This window comes from Cynara cardunculus (genome assembly GCF_001531365.2).
Source record: "Cynara cardunculus var. scolymus isolate 2C chromosome LG 8, CcrdV1, whole genome shotgun sequence".
NCBI classification, from domain to species: Eukaryota; Viridiplantae; Streptophyta; class Magnoliopsida; order Asterales; family Asteraceae; genus Cynara; species Cynara cardunculus.
In genome coordinates, this window is record NC_037535.1 from 2244812 (window position 1) to 2266289 (window position 21478).

At 36.1% G+C, this 21478-nt stretch overlaps 3 protein-coding genes across 3 annotated transcripts; all 3 read right to left on the bottom strand.

Annotated features, from left to right (window-relative positions):
* Positions 1-420: 420 nt before the first annotated feature.
* LOC112516437 (ras-related protein Rab7-like) lies at positions 421-5366 on the bottom strand. Its single transcript, XM_025123479.1, has 7 exons — positions 5216-5366; positions 5091-5117; positions 4584-4683; positions 2547-2693; positions 2386-2466; positions 1227-1372; positions 421-700 (listed from the first exon to the last, which is right to left on the bottom strand). The coding sequence occupies exons 1-7, from the start codon at positions 5266-5268 to the stop codon at positions 634-636; spliced, it is 621 nt and encodes a 206-aa protein (XP_024979247.1). The 5' UTR covers positions 5269-5366; the 3' UTR covers positions 421-633.
* Positions 5367-7260: 1894 nt separating this feature from the next.
* On the bottom strand, positions 7261-10978 carry LOC112516436 (proline-rich receptor-like protein kinase PERK1). Its single transcript, XM_025123478.1, has 7 exons — positions 10447-10978; positions 9747-10301; positions 9199-9285; positions 8856-8926; positions 8685-8761; positions 8256-8403; positions 7261-7855 (listed from the first exon to the last, which is right to left on the bottom strand). Exons 1-7 carry the CDS (start codon positions 10976-10978, stop codon positions 7397-7399), a joined length of 1929 nt encoding a protein of 642 aa, XP_024979246.1. The 3' UTR covers positions 7261-7396.
* A 3331-nt stretch (positions 10979-14309) lies between these two features.
* LOC112517125 (probable chlorophyll(ide) b reductase NYC1, chloroplastic) lies at positions 14310-21172 on the bottom strand. Its single transcript, XM_025124459.1, is given in 11 exon segments — positions 14310-14690; positions 14692-14859; positions 15381-15573; positions 15970-16092; positions 16345-16484; positions 17534-17602; positions 17707-17902; positions 18150-18224; positions 19247-19382; positions 19475-19553; positions 20818-21172. Coding segments are annotated over 11 exon segments (1491 nt in total). The 5' UTR covers positions 21112-21172; the 3' UTR covers positions 14310-14672.
* Between the last annotated feature and the right edge of the window lie 306 nt (positions 21173-21478).

Sequence of the window (21478 nt, forward strand, 5' to 3'; positions counted from 1 at the left end):
ATTCGGTTGTGGCTTAATGGCTAAATAGGTGGTTGATTCCGTGTTAGTGTTTAATATAGAGCGAGGGGTAAAATAGTCATTTATGTCATTCAAAGTCTTAGATGGTTTCCTCAACACAAGAACCAAACAACAATTTAGCTTAATTCATACAGACAACGTAACACATATGATACTTAATAGAAAAACAACCGAGCAGCACCTGAAATCGATTAACAAGCCGTAACCGTATATTATCTTCAGGTTTAATATGAATGCAACTGCATTTATATCTACCTCCAAAACACATGATATTTTTTGATAAGGAGGGGGGAGACCCCTCCAGATCAAGCAAAAAAACCAAAAACGCAAGGCAAATACGCACTCGGGTGGGGGCGAACCACATCCACCAGAAAAAGCCAAGGAGACCCGAGACATGATATTGACATGGAGAAGGTCATTTTATAAACACCCATAGAAGATCTACGTATCGAATCGTAAGGAGATTATGAAAAGGACTTCATAAGAAATTACACATAAACCAAATTAATCAAATAATTGTATGTATGATTCATGAAATTAATGAACACTTTGAAATATAAATAGAAGTTGCATCGATATACCTTGAAATGAACATCAACCAACTGAAACAAGCTTTTAACATTCACAGCCCGAAGATTTCTGTTGTCGTGCATTCGCCACATCAATGGTATCCGGAACGTAGCTTCATTTCCGACAAAAAAGTGGGAAAAAGTATTAAATGAGGTTTGGTTTTTACTTTATGACAGTCTTAGTTTTTATGTCTGCGTTAGTACTTTTAGTTTTAGGTGGCGTTTGTTTTTTAAGAGGTGCTGAAGTCTGAATACTTATTTCACTTCTGAATGATAAGAGGTGGTCCTAAAGTCTGAAAGCAGAGTTAATAAGACTATTTGATTTAGGTACTACTTTATGTTTCCTTGTTTTGTTTTAATATGTACTTCTCAATTCTCATGTGTTCCTGCTATCCTTGTATTTTTGTTTTTGTTTTGCAAGCCGGGGGTCACGGAAACCGCCTCTCTACCCCTTGGGGCAGAGGACATGTCTGCGTACATCCTACCACTAGACCGTATGCCTGTGTGGGAATTACTGGGTTCGTTTAATTTGGTTATTTTAGAGGCTCGTGTGCCAAATGAGGCTTCCATAAGAGTTTTCAATTACTCAAGATTGCAGAAAACTCATTGATTAAATAGTGTTTTATGGAGAATACTTACATTTCTTCCTCGGGTTCGTTTTTTAGAGCATTTTTGGCTATGCACTCGAAAGCAGCTTCAACATTCAACCCTTCTTTCGCAGAGGTTTCAAAGTAAGGAATATTTCCTTTTGAAGCACACCATGCTCTTGCTTTCTTCTCCGACACCTGGAAGAAAGAAAGGAAGTATTATAAGTTTCATGCACCTCGAACCCACATAATCAAGCGCGATTGGCCAACATTCCCTCTGCTCTACGAGCAAATGGTTTATTTGTCAAGTTGAGTGCATTTTAAACAACAGAAAAAGAAATGATAACTACACAAAACTTCCCACGAGTTCAAAATTGATTTTTTTGTGGTATAGTAGTAAAAGACTAGCCGGGGGTCTTCATGGAAACAACCTCTATCTACTATTTTGGGTAAAAATCAAGTCTGCATACATCTTACTCTCCTCAGACCCCACACCCACCTCTGGGTGGGATATACTAGGTTGGTTTGGTCGTAAAGAATGATAACCAACTTTGTTCGAGTTTCTATTTTGTTCAACAAAGTTTGAAAATCACTAAGAAAAGACTTGTATTTTTGTAAAAAGTTTCATTCAGGGTAATATGGTGACCAAACTTGGTCCGGATTACCCTAAAAATGAAACTTTTTGCAAAATTCAATTTTAAAATTTCCATGACCGAATTAGAAATTAATAGAAAGTTGGTTCTCATTCTCTAGGTTTAACCCTACAAGAAATCCATAAGAAAAGGAAAGGGTACTCTCGTCCTCCCATAAGCACGCAGATAAGTACAACTAGTTGACTAGTTATATTTAAAAGAACCGTGCTTTTATCTTTTGAATCTTTTTGAAATATGTAATAATTTATATACGACAAAACTCACACACACTCCTCACATTAGTCGAGGCTTGAACCCTTTACCTTTTGGGAGGCCAATAACCTAGATAACCATTTGGTAATTAAATCTAAATCTAGTAGAGCAAAATGAATCAACACCATGTTTTGCAATTACTACTATGCGAGAAAGTAGTTGAAACTTCCACAAAATATGTTTAAATTCTTATGGGACATCCCAAATAGGAAACATCATTATCGCAAAAGTGTTTCTGTTTGTTATTTGTCAATTGAAAGTCAACTCTTGAGGAACTCAAATTGAGAAGATAGAAGACCATCTTACCACTCGGCTATTGCCCCCATCAACATCTATCTTGTTCCCCAGTACAACAAACGGAAAGTTTTCTGGATCAGCAGGACCAGCCTGAATAAAGAAAACATTTTTGGTTTAACAGAAAACAGAGCTAGAATGTGCACAAATAGACCACCGGTGAGGGTTGTCACCTGAATCAGAAACTCCTCCCTCCAATTGTTAAGGCTATCAAATGACTTCATGACATTGACGTCATGCACAAGGACACAACAATCTGCACCACGATAAAATGCCACGCCAAGGCTTTGAAATCTTTCCTGTCCAGCCGTGTCCCATATCTGTAAATGCAATAAAATCCAAGATCAGTTGTAATAAAATACAAGGTGAGTTGACTTATATATAACATAGAGGCTTCAGCATATATAGAAACTTATTGCTGGAAAAGAGGAGAAAACAATCAACCAAAATCCACAGAACATATTCCCTTCAAAATATATATGCATCTAACCACTTTTCATAATAAAGCAATAAATTTAAAACAAAGAGACTGGAGGACTAGAAAGCCAATATAATTGACCAAGGAGCTATCAAATGATAACTTAAAATGTGGACTCTAGCGGAAGTAGAAAACAATGTGTAGATAGTACTAACTTCTAAAAAGATAAAGTATGTCAGAGGCTGACCAACTTCCTTAACCAAGAAGCCTTTGGCAGAACTGTATCAACCCTCACTCCGGTTGGGATGACAAGTCTTTTTTAAGGAGGTTGTGAGTGGGCTAGGGGTATTTGGCCCCATGATAGTTGTCCCAAGATATGTTCAGGGAAGCAAGAACCTTTTTGAGAACCGCGATGGGTGTGAAGGAGTATTTCCCGGTCGACACAGGGCTACACCAGGGAGCGACACCAAGCTTTTTCCTATTTCTTGTGATTTTGGACAAAAAATCACGAGGGATTCAGGGAATGTTCCATACTGCATGTTATTCGTGGAAAACGTTACTTTACAATTTATATTCTAGGTAGCGTCATTGACAGTGACAAGAATTCTCCAGCCCAAGATGTGCCGAAACTTGGCATTACTGGGAAACAAAGAAAAGGGTAGGATGGTGAGTCAAGAGGCCATGCAGCAGGAGTTCAAATTTCATCATCATTAACGAAACGATGGTAGCAGAGGTGAACAGAATGGTTCTTGATGTCATTTGGCCAAAAACTATTTATGAAGGCATTAAAGTTCCGTCAAGAGTGAGATCAGGGGGTATTCCAATAAATTGGAAAGCAGATTCTTTTGTATTAAAGTTGCAGTGGGGTCGTATAATTGGTTGGCATGGAGAGGAAGAGTGGTACAAGATTATTGGCATATGTGATCCACAAGCAGAAAATGAGAGTCCGCGCTAATGCTGTTGTTAGTAATAACTAGTATTTATTTGAAATTTAAGTCAAGCAACACACATCAATACATGATTTAGGAATGTACTTTGTTAAGTGTCAAACAATTGCCTATATCATGCATCATATTTTCCATTTGTGTCTTGAATCTTATGAGACGATTCATCATTTAGGAGTTCTCAAATTATGATATGTTTAGTTCACAAGTTGACAACCATGCTTGTGGACCATTGCTTATTAGATCTATTACGCACAAGCATGAAGCATCATCATAGGAGTTACACAGAAGAAAATGGGAAGACGCAATGAGAGAGAGAGAGAGAGAGAGAGAGTTTTCTGTTTGTAACGCGGAGCCACTCTAGAATTGTTCAATAGATGGAAGTCTTAAATTAAGAAATGTTACTGCCAAGTAGATTTCAATCTAGGCACTGGGTAAGGCTCAGGAAAATTTCATCTTCCCTGGGTTCCAATCTAGGTGTTGCCAAATCCCTTGTGGCCATGGAGGTTGACCTGCAACTACTCCAGGCCATCCGTGGTAGCCTGGGGGATTACTTAGTGGGGTTAAGCTGCCTTGGATTCCCACAGTTATCCAAAAAAAAATGTAGATTTGATGGGTGACAAGAAAAGAAGAATCAAATTAAATGTAATACCAACTCTAGTATGTCAATAGTTGCTCCATTACATATAAATCTGTATGATAACTTCCCAAACCAAATCTACACATGCACTGTTATCATGAAGCAGGATCAAGTGTCACCATAAACATGCTTCTAAGAAATGAGATGTATCATCAACCATAATAGACAAAAACAAAAGGGTATTAAATTTAGTCATAATGAATCAGACCTGCAATGTGAAAAGTCTATCCTCAAATTGTACTTCTTTAGTTAAGAAATCAGCTCCAATAGTAGCTTTGTACTGATTACTGAACTTCCTATTAACATATCTAAATTCACATCATTTAAGGCCACCAACACGATCACCATTCACCATATGCATATCAATTTAAACACTGTCAAGTGTCAACTCCCCCCAAAAAGACCAACACTCTGATTTTCACGGAAAATACAGTAGTTTTTCAAAGCAAAAGTTGATGTCTCTTTTGCAAAGCTAACATCGAAGTTACTGAGAGAGCTATCAATTATAATGTTCAATGCAGACAACAAGCTGAAGATCCTCACATAGTCACATCCATTTCAAAATTTTGGAAGCTGTAAAGTAATCCGTTTGACATCCAAAATCAAAGTCTAGCAGAAGGATTTGAGTAAAGTTAGCCAACGGCATAAACCAAAAACCAAACTCTATCGAAGTATAAAGTGATAAGTAACAGAAAGATCAAGAAATGAAGGATACTGATTCATGAGAGATGTCTTTCCAACCCTGTAATCAATCAAAGAACACCAATAAACAGCTTAATTGACCTCAAATCAGTATCATCAGTTATTAGTATGCAAATTGAAGGAATTAAAGATATAAACCCGCTGTCGCCAAGGATTATGACTTTGAGAAGCATACGACGACGGGACGCCATGACTTCAGAACTTCAATTTCTCCGATTTCCTTCCAAAAGGAATCTAGGGTTCGTACCACTTTACACCAAGGAGCAATTTCTTTCCCCAATTCAATCGTAGAATATACCAAGATTCCCCCTTTTTATAATCTTTAACAGGAATAACTACCTGTCATTTTATCTAACAAGCCCCTCTATTTTGCTTATTGTACATTTCCACCCCCTGGTCAATTTCATAAATATATATTATGAAAATCATTTACACAAAATAAGACCAAAATGATATTAGAAAATAACAAAATAAAATCACTATTTTCTTTATTCTAATTTAATCATTAAATAAAAACTAATTACACTTTTATCTGATCAATAATTAATTTTCAGTATATCAGTAATATTTTAAAACATGACTCGTCCATCCACGGGTTCTTTCAGTCCCCACCACCACCACCCCTTCCCCGTCTTTATCGTGTTGTTGCCCTCTTAACCGTTCAAAATATTTGCTCAAAATTTAATTTCCACAGTCGACACAAACTATTTATTTAAATGACCTTTTATAGAAGTTATGTTTGTTAGTACTTTAATAAGTGTCATAGAACTAAACACAAGGATGGTGCCTGATTGGTTTGAGTTTGACTCTAAAAGTCAAAAGTACCAGGAGGTCTTAGGTTCAAATCCAAGAAGAAATAAAAATCCCCTTGTGGCCATGGAGGTTCAAATGCGTTGACTCCGGATTATCTGCAAAGCAAGTGGTCGTTCTGAAATTTGTCGGCTCGCATAGCGGGTTAGATATCCAGGTTAATCAAAAAAAAAGTTTCATAGGACTCACAACTTATTCGGTTAGTTATACATGACAGTTTGTAGTTGTTGAACGATATAGAAAGTGTCTTATTTAGTGAACTTTTATATGAGTTTTATGTAGAAAATCAAGTTTTTTTTTCCAAAATCTGTCGCTTCTAATTAAAAGAAACATGTTTTTACCATCTATGAAAAAAAACCTTCTCAAACAAGAAAGTTCTTAATTTATACAAACAAATTAATCCATACAAACAATTTATTCATATATGACTTAATAGAAAACAAAAAAAATGATTGGTTAATTTTGAATTACATATCTTTCAAATTATAAAAGGTTTTGCTTTTCCCAAAGTCCTGTAAAGGGGCCCACAAAGTGCAACGGCTCCAAATGACAGCAACATAATTTTGTCATCAATAGCAACCAACTATTGGGGATTTACATTCAAACCAAAACAAGACAAGAACCCACCAAAAAAATGTTAATGGGCTGACACTACATTAATTATTGCTAACTTTTTAAGAGATTTAATGATTTGTGATTTGAAAAATCTTAACCCAATCTAAACCAAAGTGTAACCCAATTCAACCTAAACCGTATGGATTGATCGGGTTGGTCGGGTTGATACTTTAGTACATTAAAATATTCTTCTAACCTTGAATATATTATTTCCCTACTCATAATTTCCTTTTCATCATCAACCATTTGATACAACTTATCCATACTTCTTACGTATATCACGTTCAGTTATTTTTCTCAATTTACGTATATATGTTCACAGTTACTAAATATATATATGAATGAGTTATATAGAGATGTGAATAGATTGAAAATATATGTATATGAAGAGCCTACGCGATAGGGTAATTGTCTAATGTATATATTAATAGATATTCATCAATCATATTAAATCCAATAAATAAAAGCGTATCGGGTTCATTGGGTTAGATTAGGTTCAAATAATAGTAACCCAATACCTATGGTTTGAAAATTTTACAACTCGATCAGACATCGAGTTGCTTCGGGTTGAGTTATTTCGCGTTGAGTTTGATTGGTCGGGTTTTTTAGCACCCCTAAACCCTAGTTATCGGCCCCATGATACCTGAACTACCAGTTATCTCAGAAGTAAAAATATCATCAAAGATAAATAGGATGTACGAATATTCGTCATATATAAATATTATATACTTAAAAAAACACAAGAATACTGTTTAAAATAAAAGAATTTGTGTTTGTATATAACAAAATGTAAATAAATACAATCAAACTTGCAACAAAACATGCCCATTCCAACAATTTTTGGTGTTAACATACAAGAAAATATCATCATCAAGAAACACTCGATTTTTATCGTCAAAATCCGTCTCGCCCGTCTCTTCGATACTTTCTCATTTCCATTTCTCGGGTATTCTGCCCTTCGCTACTCGATCCAGATGGATACAACCCGTATTCACTCGTGGGCCGGCTATATTCGCTGCTAGCATACTCTTGTGTCCCTAAAGCCATTTTCCTGAACTTCACCATATCTTCGTTGTACTGAGCCGTGTCGTAGTCTGAGCTTCCGTGGGACCCGTAGGCCGACCCCTGTCCTGCTCGGATTCCTTCTGTTAGATCAGAGAGTGACACGTCGCCTTCCAACGCTCGGACCACCTGGCTCATCCTGGGCCGGCGGCGGGCCGAGTGGCGGACGCAGGCGGCCGCACAAGAAACCATACGAGCCATCTCACTGTGGTTGTAGTCTCTTTGTAGACGTGAATCGGCAATGGCATCAAAGTTTCCATCATCCATGGCTCGGGTGAGCAACGGCCTTGCCTGTAGTTTGATTTATGTCAGCATTTGTACAACCGCACCGAACCCACAAGTTCCCAATAAAAGAAGTTCGAAATTTTTCGACTAAAAACACGCTCATAAACCCTACAATGCCTATGATTCTCAACCAGACCCCGTCAAAGAAGTCTTGATTCCGGTAATGATTTTCATACAGGTTTTCCGGTTGCATATGAACACGCGGGCAAATTGCATGAAAATGCAATGTGCCATGGCCTAACTCCTATTTTCTATAACATACTTTCAAAACCTTCGTTTTGGTACCACAGATATGACATCTCAGACACATTTAGGGCCTGTTTGTCAAGAGCTTAATGGGACTCGCAGCTTATTTGGTCAGCTATAGAAAAGAGAGATGAGAATACGTAAAGAAGTTATAACTTACCCAATCGACTAAACTATCATCCATAAAAGTCTGGGCTGAATCCACGGGTCTGCGTCCGGTGATCAATTCCAAGAGCATGACCCCAAAGGAGAAAACGTCTGATTTGTCCGAGAGTTTGCCCGAAGCAGCATACTCTGGAGCTAAGTACCTACAAACGGCAAATTCACGTCAAAAACACGAGAAAAGGGAATTCAAAAGGAACTAAATGTCTAAATCTAGGCAACGTTTGGCAAACTAGTTAGCTGAAAAGTTAACTGTTGGCTGATAAACTAATCCTGTTAGATAAAAACCAGCGTTATATGTTATATGACAATGTAAAATGACCTGAATAACATGTTAGAAAACTATACGGGGCATAAATGGAAAAAAAAATGAGAAAAAAGCCCCTTGAGCTTATTGAAACGCTAGAAAGGAAGAACGGAAATTTACCCAAAAGTTCCCATCACTCGGGTTGAAACATGAGTGGCGACATCGGAAGTAATCTTGGCAAGCCCAAAATCCGCAACCTGTTAATTTAATTGAGGTCGGTAAACGCAAGTTTTAAAGAGAACACAGATGGCGGTAACTGCTCAACGTCTATAAAGATATGTAATAAGCTACCTTCGCTTCAAAATTGAAATCAAGAAGAATATTAGCAGCTTTGATATCGCGATGAATGATCTTAGGATGGCCTGCAAACGAAAAGGGGCCCAAGAACTATATAACAAGTGTCCACATTTCTACTCCAGTTTGTCCCGAAATAAGTGTCCACTTTCCAATTCTACCCTTAATAATGAGATGAAGAAATTCATTACTCACCTTGTTGTTAAGGGTACAATTGTCATTTAGTTAATTAAAAAGTGTAATAATTATACAATTCTAAAACAATGTCTTTTTCATTGTATACAGTTATCTTGGGACGGAGGGATCAAGACACGGGAAAAACAAAACAAAAGGGACTTACAATCCTCGTGGAGATAAGCTAACCCTTTAGCCGCTCCAAGAGCAATACGCAATCTTGTGGGGAACTCCATTACGGGGCGGTTCTTTCCTGAATTTATTTTGTAATTGAAGCATTAAGCGTCTATCTAAACAAAACCAAACAAACCCAGTATATCACACTCGAAAGCAGGGTCTAGAAGGAGTGAGATGTATGCAGACCTGACATCTACTTTCAAAGGAGAGAGCGGCTATTATTATTAAGCATCAAACCAAACAAGCCAAGTAGAGCCCACTCCAAAGAAGGTATGGGAGGGTGAGATGTACGCTGACCTTACATCTACCCCCAAATGGTAGAGCGGCTATTTCATTTAAACATCTATCTAAACCAACCAAGCCCAGTATATCCCACTCGAAAGCAGGGTCTAGGAAGGATGGGATGTAAGCAGACCTGACCTCTACCCCCAAAGGGCTGAGCGGATGTTTCATTAAGCATCTATCTAAAGGATGATTATGAGATATAAGCATTACAAATGTACCAAATTGGAAAGAACATATGATGCTAGAACTCACCATGTAAGTGGAACTCCATTGTGTTATTTGGAACAAACTCATAAACAAGCAATCTTTGAGCCCCCGAAATGCAATACCCGACCAATGAGACGAGATGTTTATGATGAACCCGACTAATGATCTCGACCTCCGCCTGAAACTCGCGCTCCCCTTGGCCACTACCGGTTTTCAGCTGCTTAACCGCCACCTCTTTCCCATTCGGAAGCACTCCTCTATGAACATATCCGAAACCACCTTGGCCAAGAAGATTGGCTTCTGAAAATCCATCTGTGGCCATGGCTAATTCTTCATATGTGAATGTACTCTTTGAAAAACCTAGTGACATTCCAGGAGAAGGCGGTGGAAGTGGGTTCGAACCCCCGGAGTAATTCGACCCTGAACCACCACTACTGCTCATAAACGGTGGTGGAGGTGGTGGCTGAGGTGAAGGAGCACCAATTGGTGATGGTGGTTGTCGTCCTGCCGCCATTGCAGGTGGCGGAGTGGGTTTCAATGGCGGCATTGTAACAAGATGATCGGTGGCCGGTGGAGCATTTTGCTGCCATTGTTGACCAACTGTGCACACCCAACATCAAAAGATATAATAATTGAACAGATATAATCTTGAAAATTTTCTTGATTTGAATGAAATTGATGAGAATGTGATCAAGATCTTGAAGAAAATGATAAGAATTTATGCAATCAAGATTCAAGAACAAACCTTTAGGCGGTGGTGGTGGAGGGACATAATAACCGATGGGGACTTGACTTCTCTTTTTCTTTTTCTTACAGCAAAGAAACAAGATGGTTAAAACAGCAAGTATCAAAACCCCAGCAACGGCGATCCCAACCACAACTCCGGTGGAAATCCCAGATGAATTGTCCGATGACGACGACGCCGGAGGATTGTTGGAAGCACTTCTTGGCGGCGGTGGAGATGGCGTAGATCGGCCCGCAGGAGACGGCGGGCTGTTTCTTGAAGTAGGTGGTGCCGGGGAAGTGGTGGAAGGCGGTGGGTTGGTGGATGTAGGTGGCGCCGGAGGAGAGGACGACGGAGCTGGAGTGTCCGGCGGCGGTGGCGGAGAAGAAACTGGTGTAACAGGGGCTGGCGGAGAAGAATTTAGTGGAGGGGGAGAAGCAGGGGTGGTCGGAGGTGGAGCTGAGGCGGCAGGTGGCGGTGAAGTGGTGTTAGTGGGTGGTGGTATAACCGGTGTAGTAGGTGCCGGAGAACCTCCCGGCGGCGGAGAAGACATAATCAAAATGAATCAAAAAGAAGAGTCAGTCTACTTTCTTGATTTCTTGAAGCTTGTGGTGAGTAAAACACATCAATGCATGCAGAAAAGTGGCCGGAAAGTTGGTTTTCCGGCGGAATTTTGTCAGTGGGAAAGGATTGTTGGGAGAATTTTAATGAGAAAAAGAGGAATTGGTTGGTTCCACATGGAGGAGTGGTTTGAATTCAAACCAGGTTGTACAAAAGAAAGCCCACACATGGTTTTTGCTTTTTAGATTATTATTATTTACTTTTTTAGAGAATTTTACAAATCTGGTCCCTGTAGTTTATCAAAAGTAACATCTTTTTGTCGTTTAAAAATTACAAGATAACATCTGGATTTGATCTCTCCTTCTCACGGTCGTTAAAACTTTTCGTTAAATGAACAATATTTTTTATTTTTTTCCCGTTAAATGTCATTTTTACTAATATAACCTTTAAAAATATATCTTTCAGGATAAAAAATTGTACAGTTTTGTAATTTTTACAAATTTTTTAAAGGGTTTTCATTTATTTCTTTTCATGAACACAAGTTCTTCTAAGGTGCGTTTGGTACACTGGATAGGAACAGAACATGACAGAGATCCATATCCCATGTTTGACATGAATTTTATGTGGAACAGACAAGAACAGAGTGGAACATGCCTGTTCCATCCCTATCCCATAGAATAAGGTGAAACAGACTTATATTTTACCAATATAACCTTGAAATAAAACTTAATTCTCTTTTAAAACATCAAATAGGTCTCTCTTTTATATTTTATTCATTCTTCAAATTTTATTGTATTTTATGTTTCTTAAACTTTCATTTTATCGTTCTCAAAATATTATTTTTATACGGTTTTTATATTTTTATAAATTTATGTAATTTATTATATATTAATAATTATGTAGAAAAGAGATAAAAATAAAAATAGAAAACCACATAAACTTTTTATTTGGTGTCGTTTTAATTGTTTTGACGAAACTTCAAATGATATATTTTGTTATAAAAATAATTATTCTATTATAAGTTATACTTTACACACCGTATTTGTTAACATTTATATTGATTATTTAGTGGAAAAAACATTAAACAGCTCATTGGGGGTAAATTGATCATTTTAACTAGTTCTGTCAAGTCCTGTCATGTCTTACCAAACGCTGAACAACTGTTATATTCTATCATGTCATGTTTAATGTTTATATACCAAACGCACCCTTACTTCTTTTCTTTCATTTCCTTAGTAAAAAAAGTTTTCAAGAACACAAGGTTACCCAATCAAAATCAATTTTACGATTTTGGTCCCTGTTGTTTTTGAATTGTTAAAAGACAAAAAAATCAATAATAAGACGAAAACATCCCTCGTGTAATGGAATTCATTAACTACCGTTAAAAGAAGGGACCAAATCGAAACGTTTTTCTAAACCATAATCATCATCTTGTAATTTCGAAACTACAGAAACCAAAAACGTAATTTTTGATAAACCACATGGATAGTTTATATTCTTTTATTATTTTCATAATTTGCAATAATTATATCCATGAAACGTTCCAATGCAATTGCAAGCCTCCATTAATTTCGTATCCGTTTATTCAATGAATTTATAAAAGTTAAATTAGTAAATATTATTAATATAATATTATTTTAAAAGTTAAAATTTGGTATTTTATTTAATAATAACGTATTTATTAATTAATAGATGGTATTTTCTTGATTTATCATTTATTTTATAAATCTTAAGTTAATTATTTTCCAAAAAAAGACGACTTTTAATTGGAATAATAATAATATATAGCTTCTTTTGGAAGGCAAGATGTTGCACCATTTGGCATCGTTGGCAGGCAGCCTGGTTGGTCCATTTTTAGGATTTTAGAAATATATTTTTATTTAATAAATAATAATTTAAATTAATTTTTAATTAGACCCATAACGTTTTTTATGAATATAAAATTGTTATGGATTTTTAAAAAATAAATAATAAAATGTCTTTATTTTAAGTATATAAATAATGAGACTTAATCATTTAAGAACTCGTATATTATAACTAGAAGAGTATTTATGCAATGCAGCGAGATATATCTTGATTTTAATATTTCATTCTATTCGTTATCTCAATCGATGTTATAGTATGGTCTTATGTGATTTTGAAAAAACGATAATGTTTTTATTTTTGAATAAAATATAAATTTGAAAATATCATAAAATTTTGACAAAATTATATCGATATTAATATTAAATTAACTATTTAAAATTCTTATTTTTTGTGTAATTTTCTAATTCAATTTTTTTTATCATAATTTAATTTAGGTTTAATAACGAAGTAATGTATATTTGGTTTAATAATATAATTTTCTTATAAAGATAATAATTAGTTTTTTTTGTTATAACTCGATAATTATCCTAATAATAATTTTAGATTTTTTATAATTTAAAATGAGCTGATTATCCTCTAATTGGTTATGTTTATTTGCAGTTAATTATGCGAATTCAAATATAGAGCTTTAATAAGTTGTATTTATGCATAATTTAATTGTAATATTGAATTTTAAGTAATATGCATTAATATACAGTACTTCAGACATAAAAATGATTTTTAAGAGTTTTTGTCAAATGCTTTATAATATAGTATAGATAACTAAGAATTGATATAGTAATATATTGTTTTACGTGATTTTTTCATCTAAAGCTAGAATTTAATATAATTAAATAAATTGATTAGTATATAAGGTTATATTTTTAGAATTTTAATGGGTTAAAAAGTCATGAAATGCTAAGGAATAAGCTGGCGTCAATGAGCCGGCTAAAATGGATTCCACCGGCTGTGATCTATTTGGCTTTTTAAATGGTTACAGTTTAGTCCCTAAATGTTTTTGAATTATCAATTTAGCACCCTATAATTTGTTGATTGTTTTATATGTGGTCCCCGTAAAGCGCGTGGTGGCCCCCAGAGTTCACATGGGCATATGATTGAGTGGCGGCGTGACATGCGGCGGCCAAGTGGCAAGAATGTTGGACCAAGGTCTCGTCCACCGTTTACCTCCTTTATACCCGCCTAACATTTTCATTTACATAAATTGTATTAAAAAATTATTTATTTACTTTAATTTCATTTCTATTTTATATAATGTATTTTTAAAATTTTCATTTTGTTGTTTAAGATATAAAATTTTAAACATTTAAGTATTCGAGTAACTGGTTGAAAACTAACTTTAGATTAAAAAAAATCATATCACTGATCACGTCAGCAAATAATACTGAGTTGAATACCACATCGCTCGTCACACCAGTATAATAACCGGTTAATGCTTCCACCAGTTACCCGGGTAACTAAATGTTCAAAACTTTACATCTTAAATACCAGTATAAGACACCCGTTATGAGTTAGAATCAATAGCAACAATAACAATAAATTTATGTGACATCGAATTCGCAATGAGGATCTAACAACTATACACATTTAATCGATAAGCATCTTAACGGATATCTGCTATTCTAACCGGATACTGTTAACCCGTCTGTAGTAGTGCCTTGCGGATCAAACCATCCAAAGATATCGATGAACGAAAAAGAACAGACACCCAACTATTTCTTTAACGGAAAAACCCGACTGATTGCCGTTATCCCCGTGCAACACTCGTGTGATCTTATAATGTTGTGTAATTACATTTGGAACTTAGAGAAGATGAAAGTTGTCTATGTGCCCGGAAGCGTTGCCGGTGGTGCTAGAGAGGATAATGAACGCACAAACCACAGAAAGCGAAAAGACGGACACCCAAGTGTTTTCGGTGTACATTTCCATGGCGTCCGTGAAAGAAAAACGAGCCCGGCTTTCGGCCCAGTTTCTTAGCCGATCCGCTTCTGCTGCATATAATGCTCTTCCCTGCAGAATACAAGAGATTTTAACAAGATCTCTAGTTATAACCCATTTGATTCAACCAACGAGTCATTGGCATAGCAGTATCTGGGTTACTGGTAGATCTCAACCTTCTTAATAGTTTCATTAAGAGGCAACATCTGAATCGTTAAGAGGTGAATCTTGTTTGGCAAAAAAAAAGGCTGCCTCTTAATGGTTCTAAAACCCTCTGAATGATTTTGTATCCTGGAACTCTCTTAACCATTAAGAGCCCTAATTTCATTGTACACAATTACCAAACAATTATATTTCATTTTACACTATATCATGAGAGCCTCTTAATCATTCTGCACCAAACTATTCAGCAATTGCCAAACAGGCCCTTAGAGGTTCAGAGCATCCCCACTGCACCAGTCCCATGGTCTTCATGGGGTTGGTAAATCAGCGCAAGCATCTCATTGACAGATGAGCAGTGCTCGGGCTCGATGTTAGAAAGAATAGGTGAAACGAAACAAACGAAGAAGTTCTAGAAGTTTCTATGATTTTACCTTGTCATCAAACCAGCGGCCTCGTCTTAACCATGCGGTGACCAAAGCAAGTAAAATTCTCGGAGGAGTCAAGTAATTAATCGCTTTTCCGCTTCCTTTTACGACCCTCATCCGTGGTACCAATGTTCTAGCAACCGTCTCGGGTAACTCGCAGATAATGTTAAACATCTGCTTATTCTGAATAGTCGATCCACTGCCCAAAAAACGACGCTTTTTAGTAAAACCTTTTGGATCAAAACAAGTCGAAGACACCATACTACAACAAAATCGGGTTCACAGGACGTGAATAATTTCTAAATGTCTTAATAGATTACTTTCTAGACTTAAGTTGTCTGTTAGCAGCTTAATGAGCTTAATGTTAGCAGCTTAATGAGCTTAATGGGACTCATTGCTTATTCGATCAGCTATGCACGACTGTTTGGTAGTGGCTTAATGATATAGAAAGTGGCTTATTTAGTAAGCTTCTAGGAGGGAGTTTCATACAGAAAGCCAAGTTTTTAACGAACCTAATAGTGTTCTACTAGGATATTTGGACATTTTTGGCGTTCTATAAACCTGATTTTATCGTAGCGCGAAGAGATTTTTGTACCTCAAGAGCAAATCCGTTAGCACCATGCCTGGAGAAGCCGTATGAACTCCGACTTTGGACTTTCGGCACTCTTTGAATAATGACGATTGAAGTTGTCTAAGACCACATTTTGTCGAACCGTATCTGGAATAGCGACAAGGAGATCAAACAAAGCAAGTGTCGTCAGAAAAGAACGTGAGAAATATCAAATATGTAGAACCCCATTAGAGTACTCTCCAAAAGAGCTGAACACGTCTCCCCCCCCAAAAGTGGAGGTTAGATGGGCACAGATTGTCCCACGGTGTCGAGGGGGCAGATGAGGGGGCTAGACGAGTACAGATGGTCAGCCGATGTGGGACTCCAACAGAAACGATCTCTAGTAGAGAAAGAGCTTACACGGCTGTCAAAGGTGTGCTTGATCCACCGGAGCCAGCACCGTCCATGTTAAAAATATGACCTGCTTTATGTTGGTTGCTCATGACACGCATGGCTTCACGGGTGCAAAGTATCGACCCGACCAAGTTTGTTGACACAATCTGTTCAAAACCGGAAAAAGGAAGTTGGTTTAAAGCAAGATGAAACAGTATATGAACCCGTTAAGGAAGAACGTCGATGAAGAGTGCTGAAAAGGGCAAGAATGCCCTGCAAAACAAAATCGGCTTTATGGGACACCAAATATGTCTAAATGTCATAATAGACTGCTTCATAGGACTTAAGTTTAAAGGACAAGACGATTGTGTAACGTACACAAAAGTGTTGCAATAAGTTGATAGTATGCTTTTAGGCGTACTTTCAAATCTTTTAGGACACTTTTGAAACTCTTAGGGGCCGTTTACTAACGTTTATCCAAACATGGCAAGAGTCAAAAATCTTACCCGATAAGAGCAATGATAAAGATGAAGAGTCTCACTCGGTAAGTGAATGTGATGACTCTTACCCGGGTAAGCGCTTACCGGATAAATTGTTGCATAAGATATCATTTTGATGTACTACAATCTTACACGGTAAAATAAATTACAATGTTAACTCGTTTAGGTAAACGACCCCTTAATTTTTTGAGTAAGTTACATTTTTGTCCCTATGGTTTGTTAAAAACTGCGTTTTATCCCCAAGGTTCAGAAGTTGCGGTTTTTGTCCGTATAGTTTGTAATTCATTGCTATTTTTGTCCTTATGATTTACAAAATGTTGTTTCAGTCCCTATGGTTTACAATTCTTTACTTTTTTGGTCCCTTATACTTTACTTTTTTAGTCCAGGGACGAAAAAAGCAATAAATTATAAACCATTGGGACAAAAATCGGAATTTCTAAACCACAGGGACGAAAATCAGAATTATTAACAAACTACAGGGACGAAAATCAGAATTTACTCTAGTTTTTTATAGAACATTTTGAAAACTTTTTCATAAAACACTGAAACTGTTTGGTCCTATAAAGCAGTCTATTAAGACATTTAGACATATTTAACGTCCTACAGGGCCAATTTTGTTGTAACGATGATCCTAAAATTTTCAAAAGTTCTCGAGATATAGAACTCGGAAGCAAATACAGTTGTTTTAGAAACTAATCTCGTAGGCAAACACGGACCTGTTTTATATCTTCGTCGGTAAACTGCAACAACGGTCTGAAACCTTTGTTAGTCCCGGCATTGTTTATCTGTAAAACAACGGGATTAGCGATCACGAAAGTTACGTAGGTTTAAACTTCCGAACCGTCTTAAACACGAAGCTCTAATATTAAATTAATTATGAATTTCTCACCCAAATGTCAATGGAACCGAGTTCGTTGACGGCAAAGTCCGCCAAATTCCGAACATCTTCAGGATCACATACGTCACATGAAGTGCCTACTACTTTCGCATTGACCAAATTTTTCCTTGACGAGCTCATTGCGGTTGCCATACCTTCTTGCAAGTTTTCTTCAAGTTCTTTAATCGTCATATCTACGGATTTTTCACTGACAAAAACAAAACGGAAATACAAGCATCGGTTGATAAAGTTTTTCAAAACCGACGTTCTCTCTTACTCACGCTTTTCACGTTTTATGGGAAGAACCGCTCTATACTGTTAGGGGTAGAGGTCAAGTCTGCATACATCTTACCCTTCCTGGGCCCACCTCCAGGTGGGATATACTAGGTTCGTTTGGTTTGATGTGATTAATTTATGTAGGAAATAGAAAAAGGTTTCATGGCTTTGAATATTACCTTCGTGAAGCAATAACTACACGATCTCCGGAAAGTAGGAATTCACGAGCAAGTGCTTTTCCGAGCCCTCTAGTACTGTAACCAAGCAATTACGAACCGTTAATAAGTGGAATCGCACGAGCATACCGTAGAAAGGATCACGTGTAGATTATCTGATCACAACTTGTTTCCAGTTTTCTATCGCAAACCGACCATCGTTCCTACGTAAAAAGATGTGTTCATAGGACACTTCTCAAAAGTGTCTTGTAAAAAAGCGAATAGAACGTTTTATTTCAAAAATATACTAAAAAAACTTGTTAGGACCCCCATAAACGTCGTTATCAACTTCCTGCAACACTTTTACACACTACAACAAAATTAGATTTATAGGACGCCACCAATTTCTAAGCGTCCTAATAGACAGCTTTGTAAGACTTAATTTATAGAACCAAAACATAAAGCATGATATCTAAAGGCGTTGTAATAAGTTTATAGGAAACTTTTGGACGTCTTAACAAGTTTTTAGGACAATTTTAACAGAAAATGTCGCATTAGCTATTTTATAGGACACTTTTGACCTATAAACCCATCTTTTTATAGGACATTTTTTTCAAAGGGTAAAATGCACGAAATAGTAACCTACTTTTACAAATTTCTTTATTATATCATTGTACTCTCACTTTTTCTTATTACAACAATATACTTTCAAAATATTTTCTATTAGGGCATCGTACTTTCAAAATATTGCCCGTTATAGCATTGGGTAACCTGCTACCTTTTGAACAAGTTTTTCTTCGATGACGTGTCAAACTTAAAATGACATGGAAACCACATAGGATAACCTGTTACACATGGGAAATGCGTGAAATAACAACCTACTTTTACAAATTTTCTTATAAAGTAGTTTATTAAGACATTTAGACATATTTGGCGTCCTATAAAACCGATCATGTTGACTTGTTGTAGCGACCAAATGATGCCGCGTGGACATTAACATTACTACACCGCTATTTCGCAAAAAAGTGTCGTTTTTTAAACCTACATCACTTTCTTTTTAGCATAATACGACCACAGAACTAAAAATTTCATCAATTTAGAGCATAACGAGAGATGGGTACCTTCCGGTTATGACAACATTACGAGGACCGGCTCGACTAACTTCATCCAAGACCATATTTGAACCGATCATAGTTCCAATGATAATGCCTCCAACCCAACTATACCAAATTAAATCGTTCATTTGACCATCTCCACCTTCATTCAACGATTTGACGTCAATATTTCTGAATAAAAATCATCTGATTTTGCATAATCCTTATCAAACGAAGAGACGGTAATTAGCTAACCCGATAAATTGAATCCAATTGACAAAATCACTCCGGTGCTCATCATCGTCACAATATATCTCCCAAAATGAAGAGCAATCTACGACATTATCAGAAAGGGTAATTAAGGAACAACATTATATCACGTTAATCTAATCATAAGCGTATAGAACGGTTTCGAGGGATCTGGATTTCATGGAAGGATTTGCGATATCTGATGTGGAATGGAATTGAATTCCATTTTTTATAAATAATTCATAGAAATGATATAAAAATAATTAAATTACTTTTTTATTAATTGATTATTATAAAACAAATGTTTTCAACGTATTTTAGAACATTACTAAATCCTGCTTGATTTATAGGATTGGATAGGATTCGTAGGAATTTGGAATTCAATTCCATTCCGATCCCATGCTTGGTTTGAAAGATTGCTTGGAGTTGAAATCCCATAAACATAGGATTTAGAAATCCAATGGGGGTTGTCGGTATTTCACGGGATTTAGTAATATTTGCGTGTAATATTACGTATAGATAGTTTATTAAAAAAAAACAAATTATATATAATAATAAAAATAATTACATTAATAAAAATCAAATGTTAAACATTTTTAAAAATAAATCATATAAAATGCCAACTATCCCATGACATTGGAAATCCAATGTTCGTGGGATTTCGTTAGAGATTTCAATTCCGGACTTCCCTTTAAACCATAACTGGAATGGAATTCAATTCCAAATCCTTGTTCCATTCCGGACTTCCCTTAGGGAACGTTCGGTTTGATGAAAACCAAACTAGTTTCTTGATGGACTTGGATTTGGATTTGGAGTATTTTGAATCTTCGGATGTGTTTGGTTTGTAAGATTTGGAATGAAATTGAATTCCCCTTTTTTTTAATAATTTATAAAAATAAATTATAAAAATAATTAAATTATCTTTTTATTAATTAATTATTACAAAATAAATGTCTATATAAATCCTATGAAATCCATAGAATACCAACCTCGTGGTTCAAACCGAACATAGGATTGGAATGGAATTCAATTCCAAATCCCAATCCAATTCCAATTCCAATTCCAATTCCAATTCCAATTCCAATTCCTACCAAATCTACCAAACCAAATTGACCTCAATATTTCAACAAGATATCTAATTATAAAACTTGGGTTTTAAGCATAAATTACAAAGGAAAAATTGCATCAAAATGGAACCAACTTTCACCTGATTTTTATTTTTGGGAACCAACTTTCAAAATTATCATTTTGTAGGAACAATAAAAGCATAAATTACAAATATACAACAATAAAAGCATAAATTTTCAAAGTTTTATGATCAAAGATTTGTGGGAATTTGAAGAACTAACCCTTGATAATTTCTCTTCCAATTTTTCCATCGAATTATCATTCGACAAGATCAAAGACTTGATAGCTCCCAATACATTTCTTCGTGTATTTCCCTTTTCTTTTCCACCTCCATTTTTCCCTTCCTCACTCCTAAACGACCTACACGGCTGCAAACACACTTTCCGGCCAGAAAACGGTGGGATCGGTTCCCACAAGACCGAGCTCCGGCAGAAACCCAGTTGGGTAACCGGCGATTGGGTGGTTTTATGGTGGGGGTTCGCCGGAAACATGTGAAATTGGGCCACCGCGGCCATTCTTGGTTACCTAAAAAATCTTGAAAATATTCTTTAAAATATTGTAAAAAGGAAAGGTTCCAATTTTTGTGCGGTGGATTTGGGGTTTTATGGAGTCTTGATTTTCTTACAAAATTTTGAGAATGAAAATATCTACAAGATTTAGTAACAAAGAAGGAAGAAATGAAAAAAAGGGATGTGTGATGACCACACGTTACAGAAACCTCATCTTTTTGACACGTTGATCTTTGGGTTTTCTTGATGTGAAATTACTATTTTGCCCCCAATTGGACTAGTTGAGGTTCATTTTGTGTAAAGAAAAATAATATTGGGATATTCAAGATATTTGTTAGATTCATAGTTTAGGTTTTTATGTGTGATTGTTTTT

What these genes read in the sequence shown, in the direction of transcription:
- LOC112516436 (XM_025123478.1), bottom strand. Translation starts at nt 10,978, where the DNA reads ATGTCTTCTCCGCCGCCGGGAGGTTCTCCGGCACCTACTACACCGGTT. An exon ending in AATGGAGTTCCACTTACATG is followed by an intron (nt 9,286 to 9,746) that starts GTGAGTTCTAGC and finishes AAATAAATTCAG; the next exon opens with GAAAGAACCGCCCCGTAATG. An exon ending in CGAGTGATGGGAACTTTTGG is followed by an intron (nt 8,404 to 8,684) that starts GTAAATTTCCGT and finishes TGCCGTTTGTAG; the next exon opens with GTACTTAGCTCCAGAGTATG.
- LOC112516437 (XM_025123479.1), bottom strand. Translation starts at nt 5,268, where the DNA reads ATGGCGTCCCGTCGTCGTATGCTTCTCAAAGTCATAATCCTTGGCGAC. An exon ending in ATAGACTTTTCACATTGCAG is followed by an intron (nt 2,694 to 4,583) that starts GTCTGATTCATT and finishes TTGCATTTACAG; the next exon opens with ATATGGGACACGGCTGGACA. An exon ending in ATGGGGGCAATAGCCGAGTG is followed by an intron (nt 1,373 to 2,385) that starts GTAAGATGGTCT and finishes TCTTTCTTCCAG; the next exon opens with GTGTCGGAGAAGAAAGCAAG.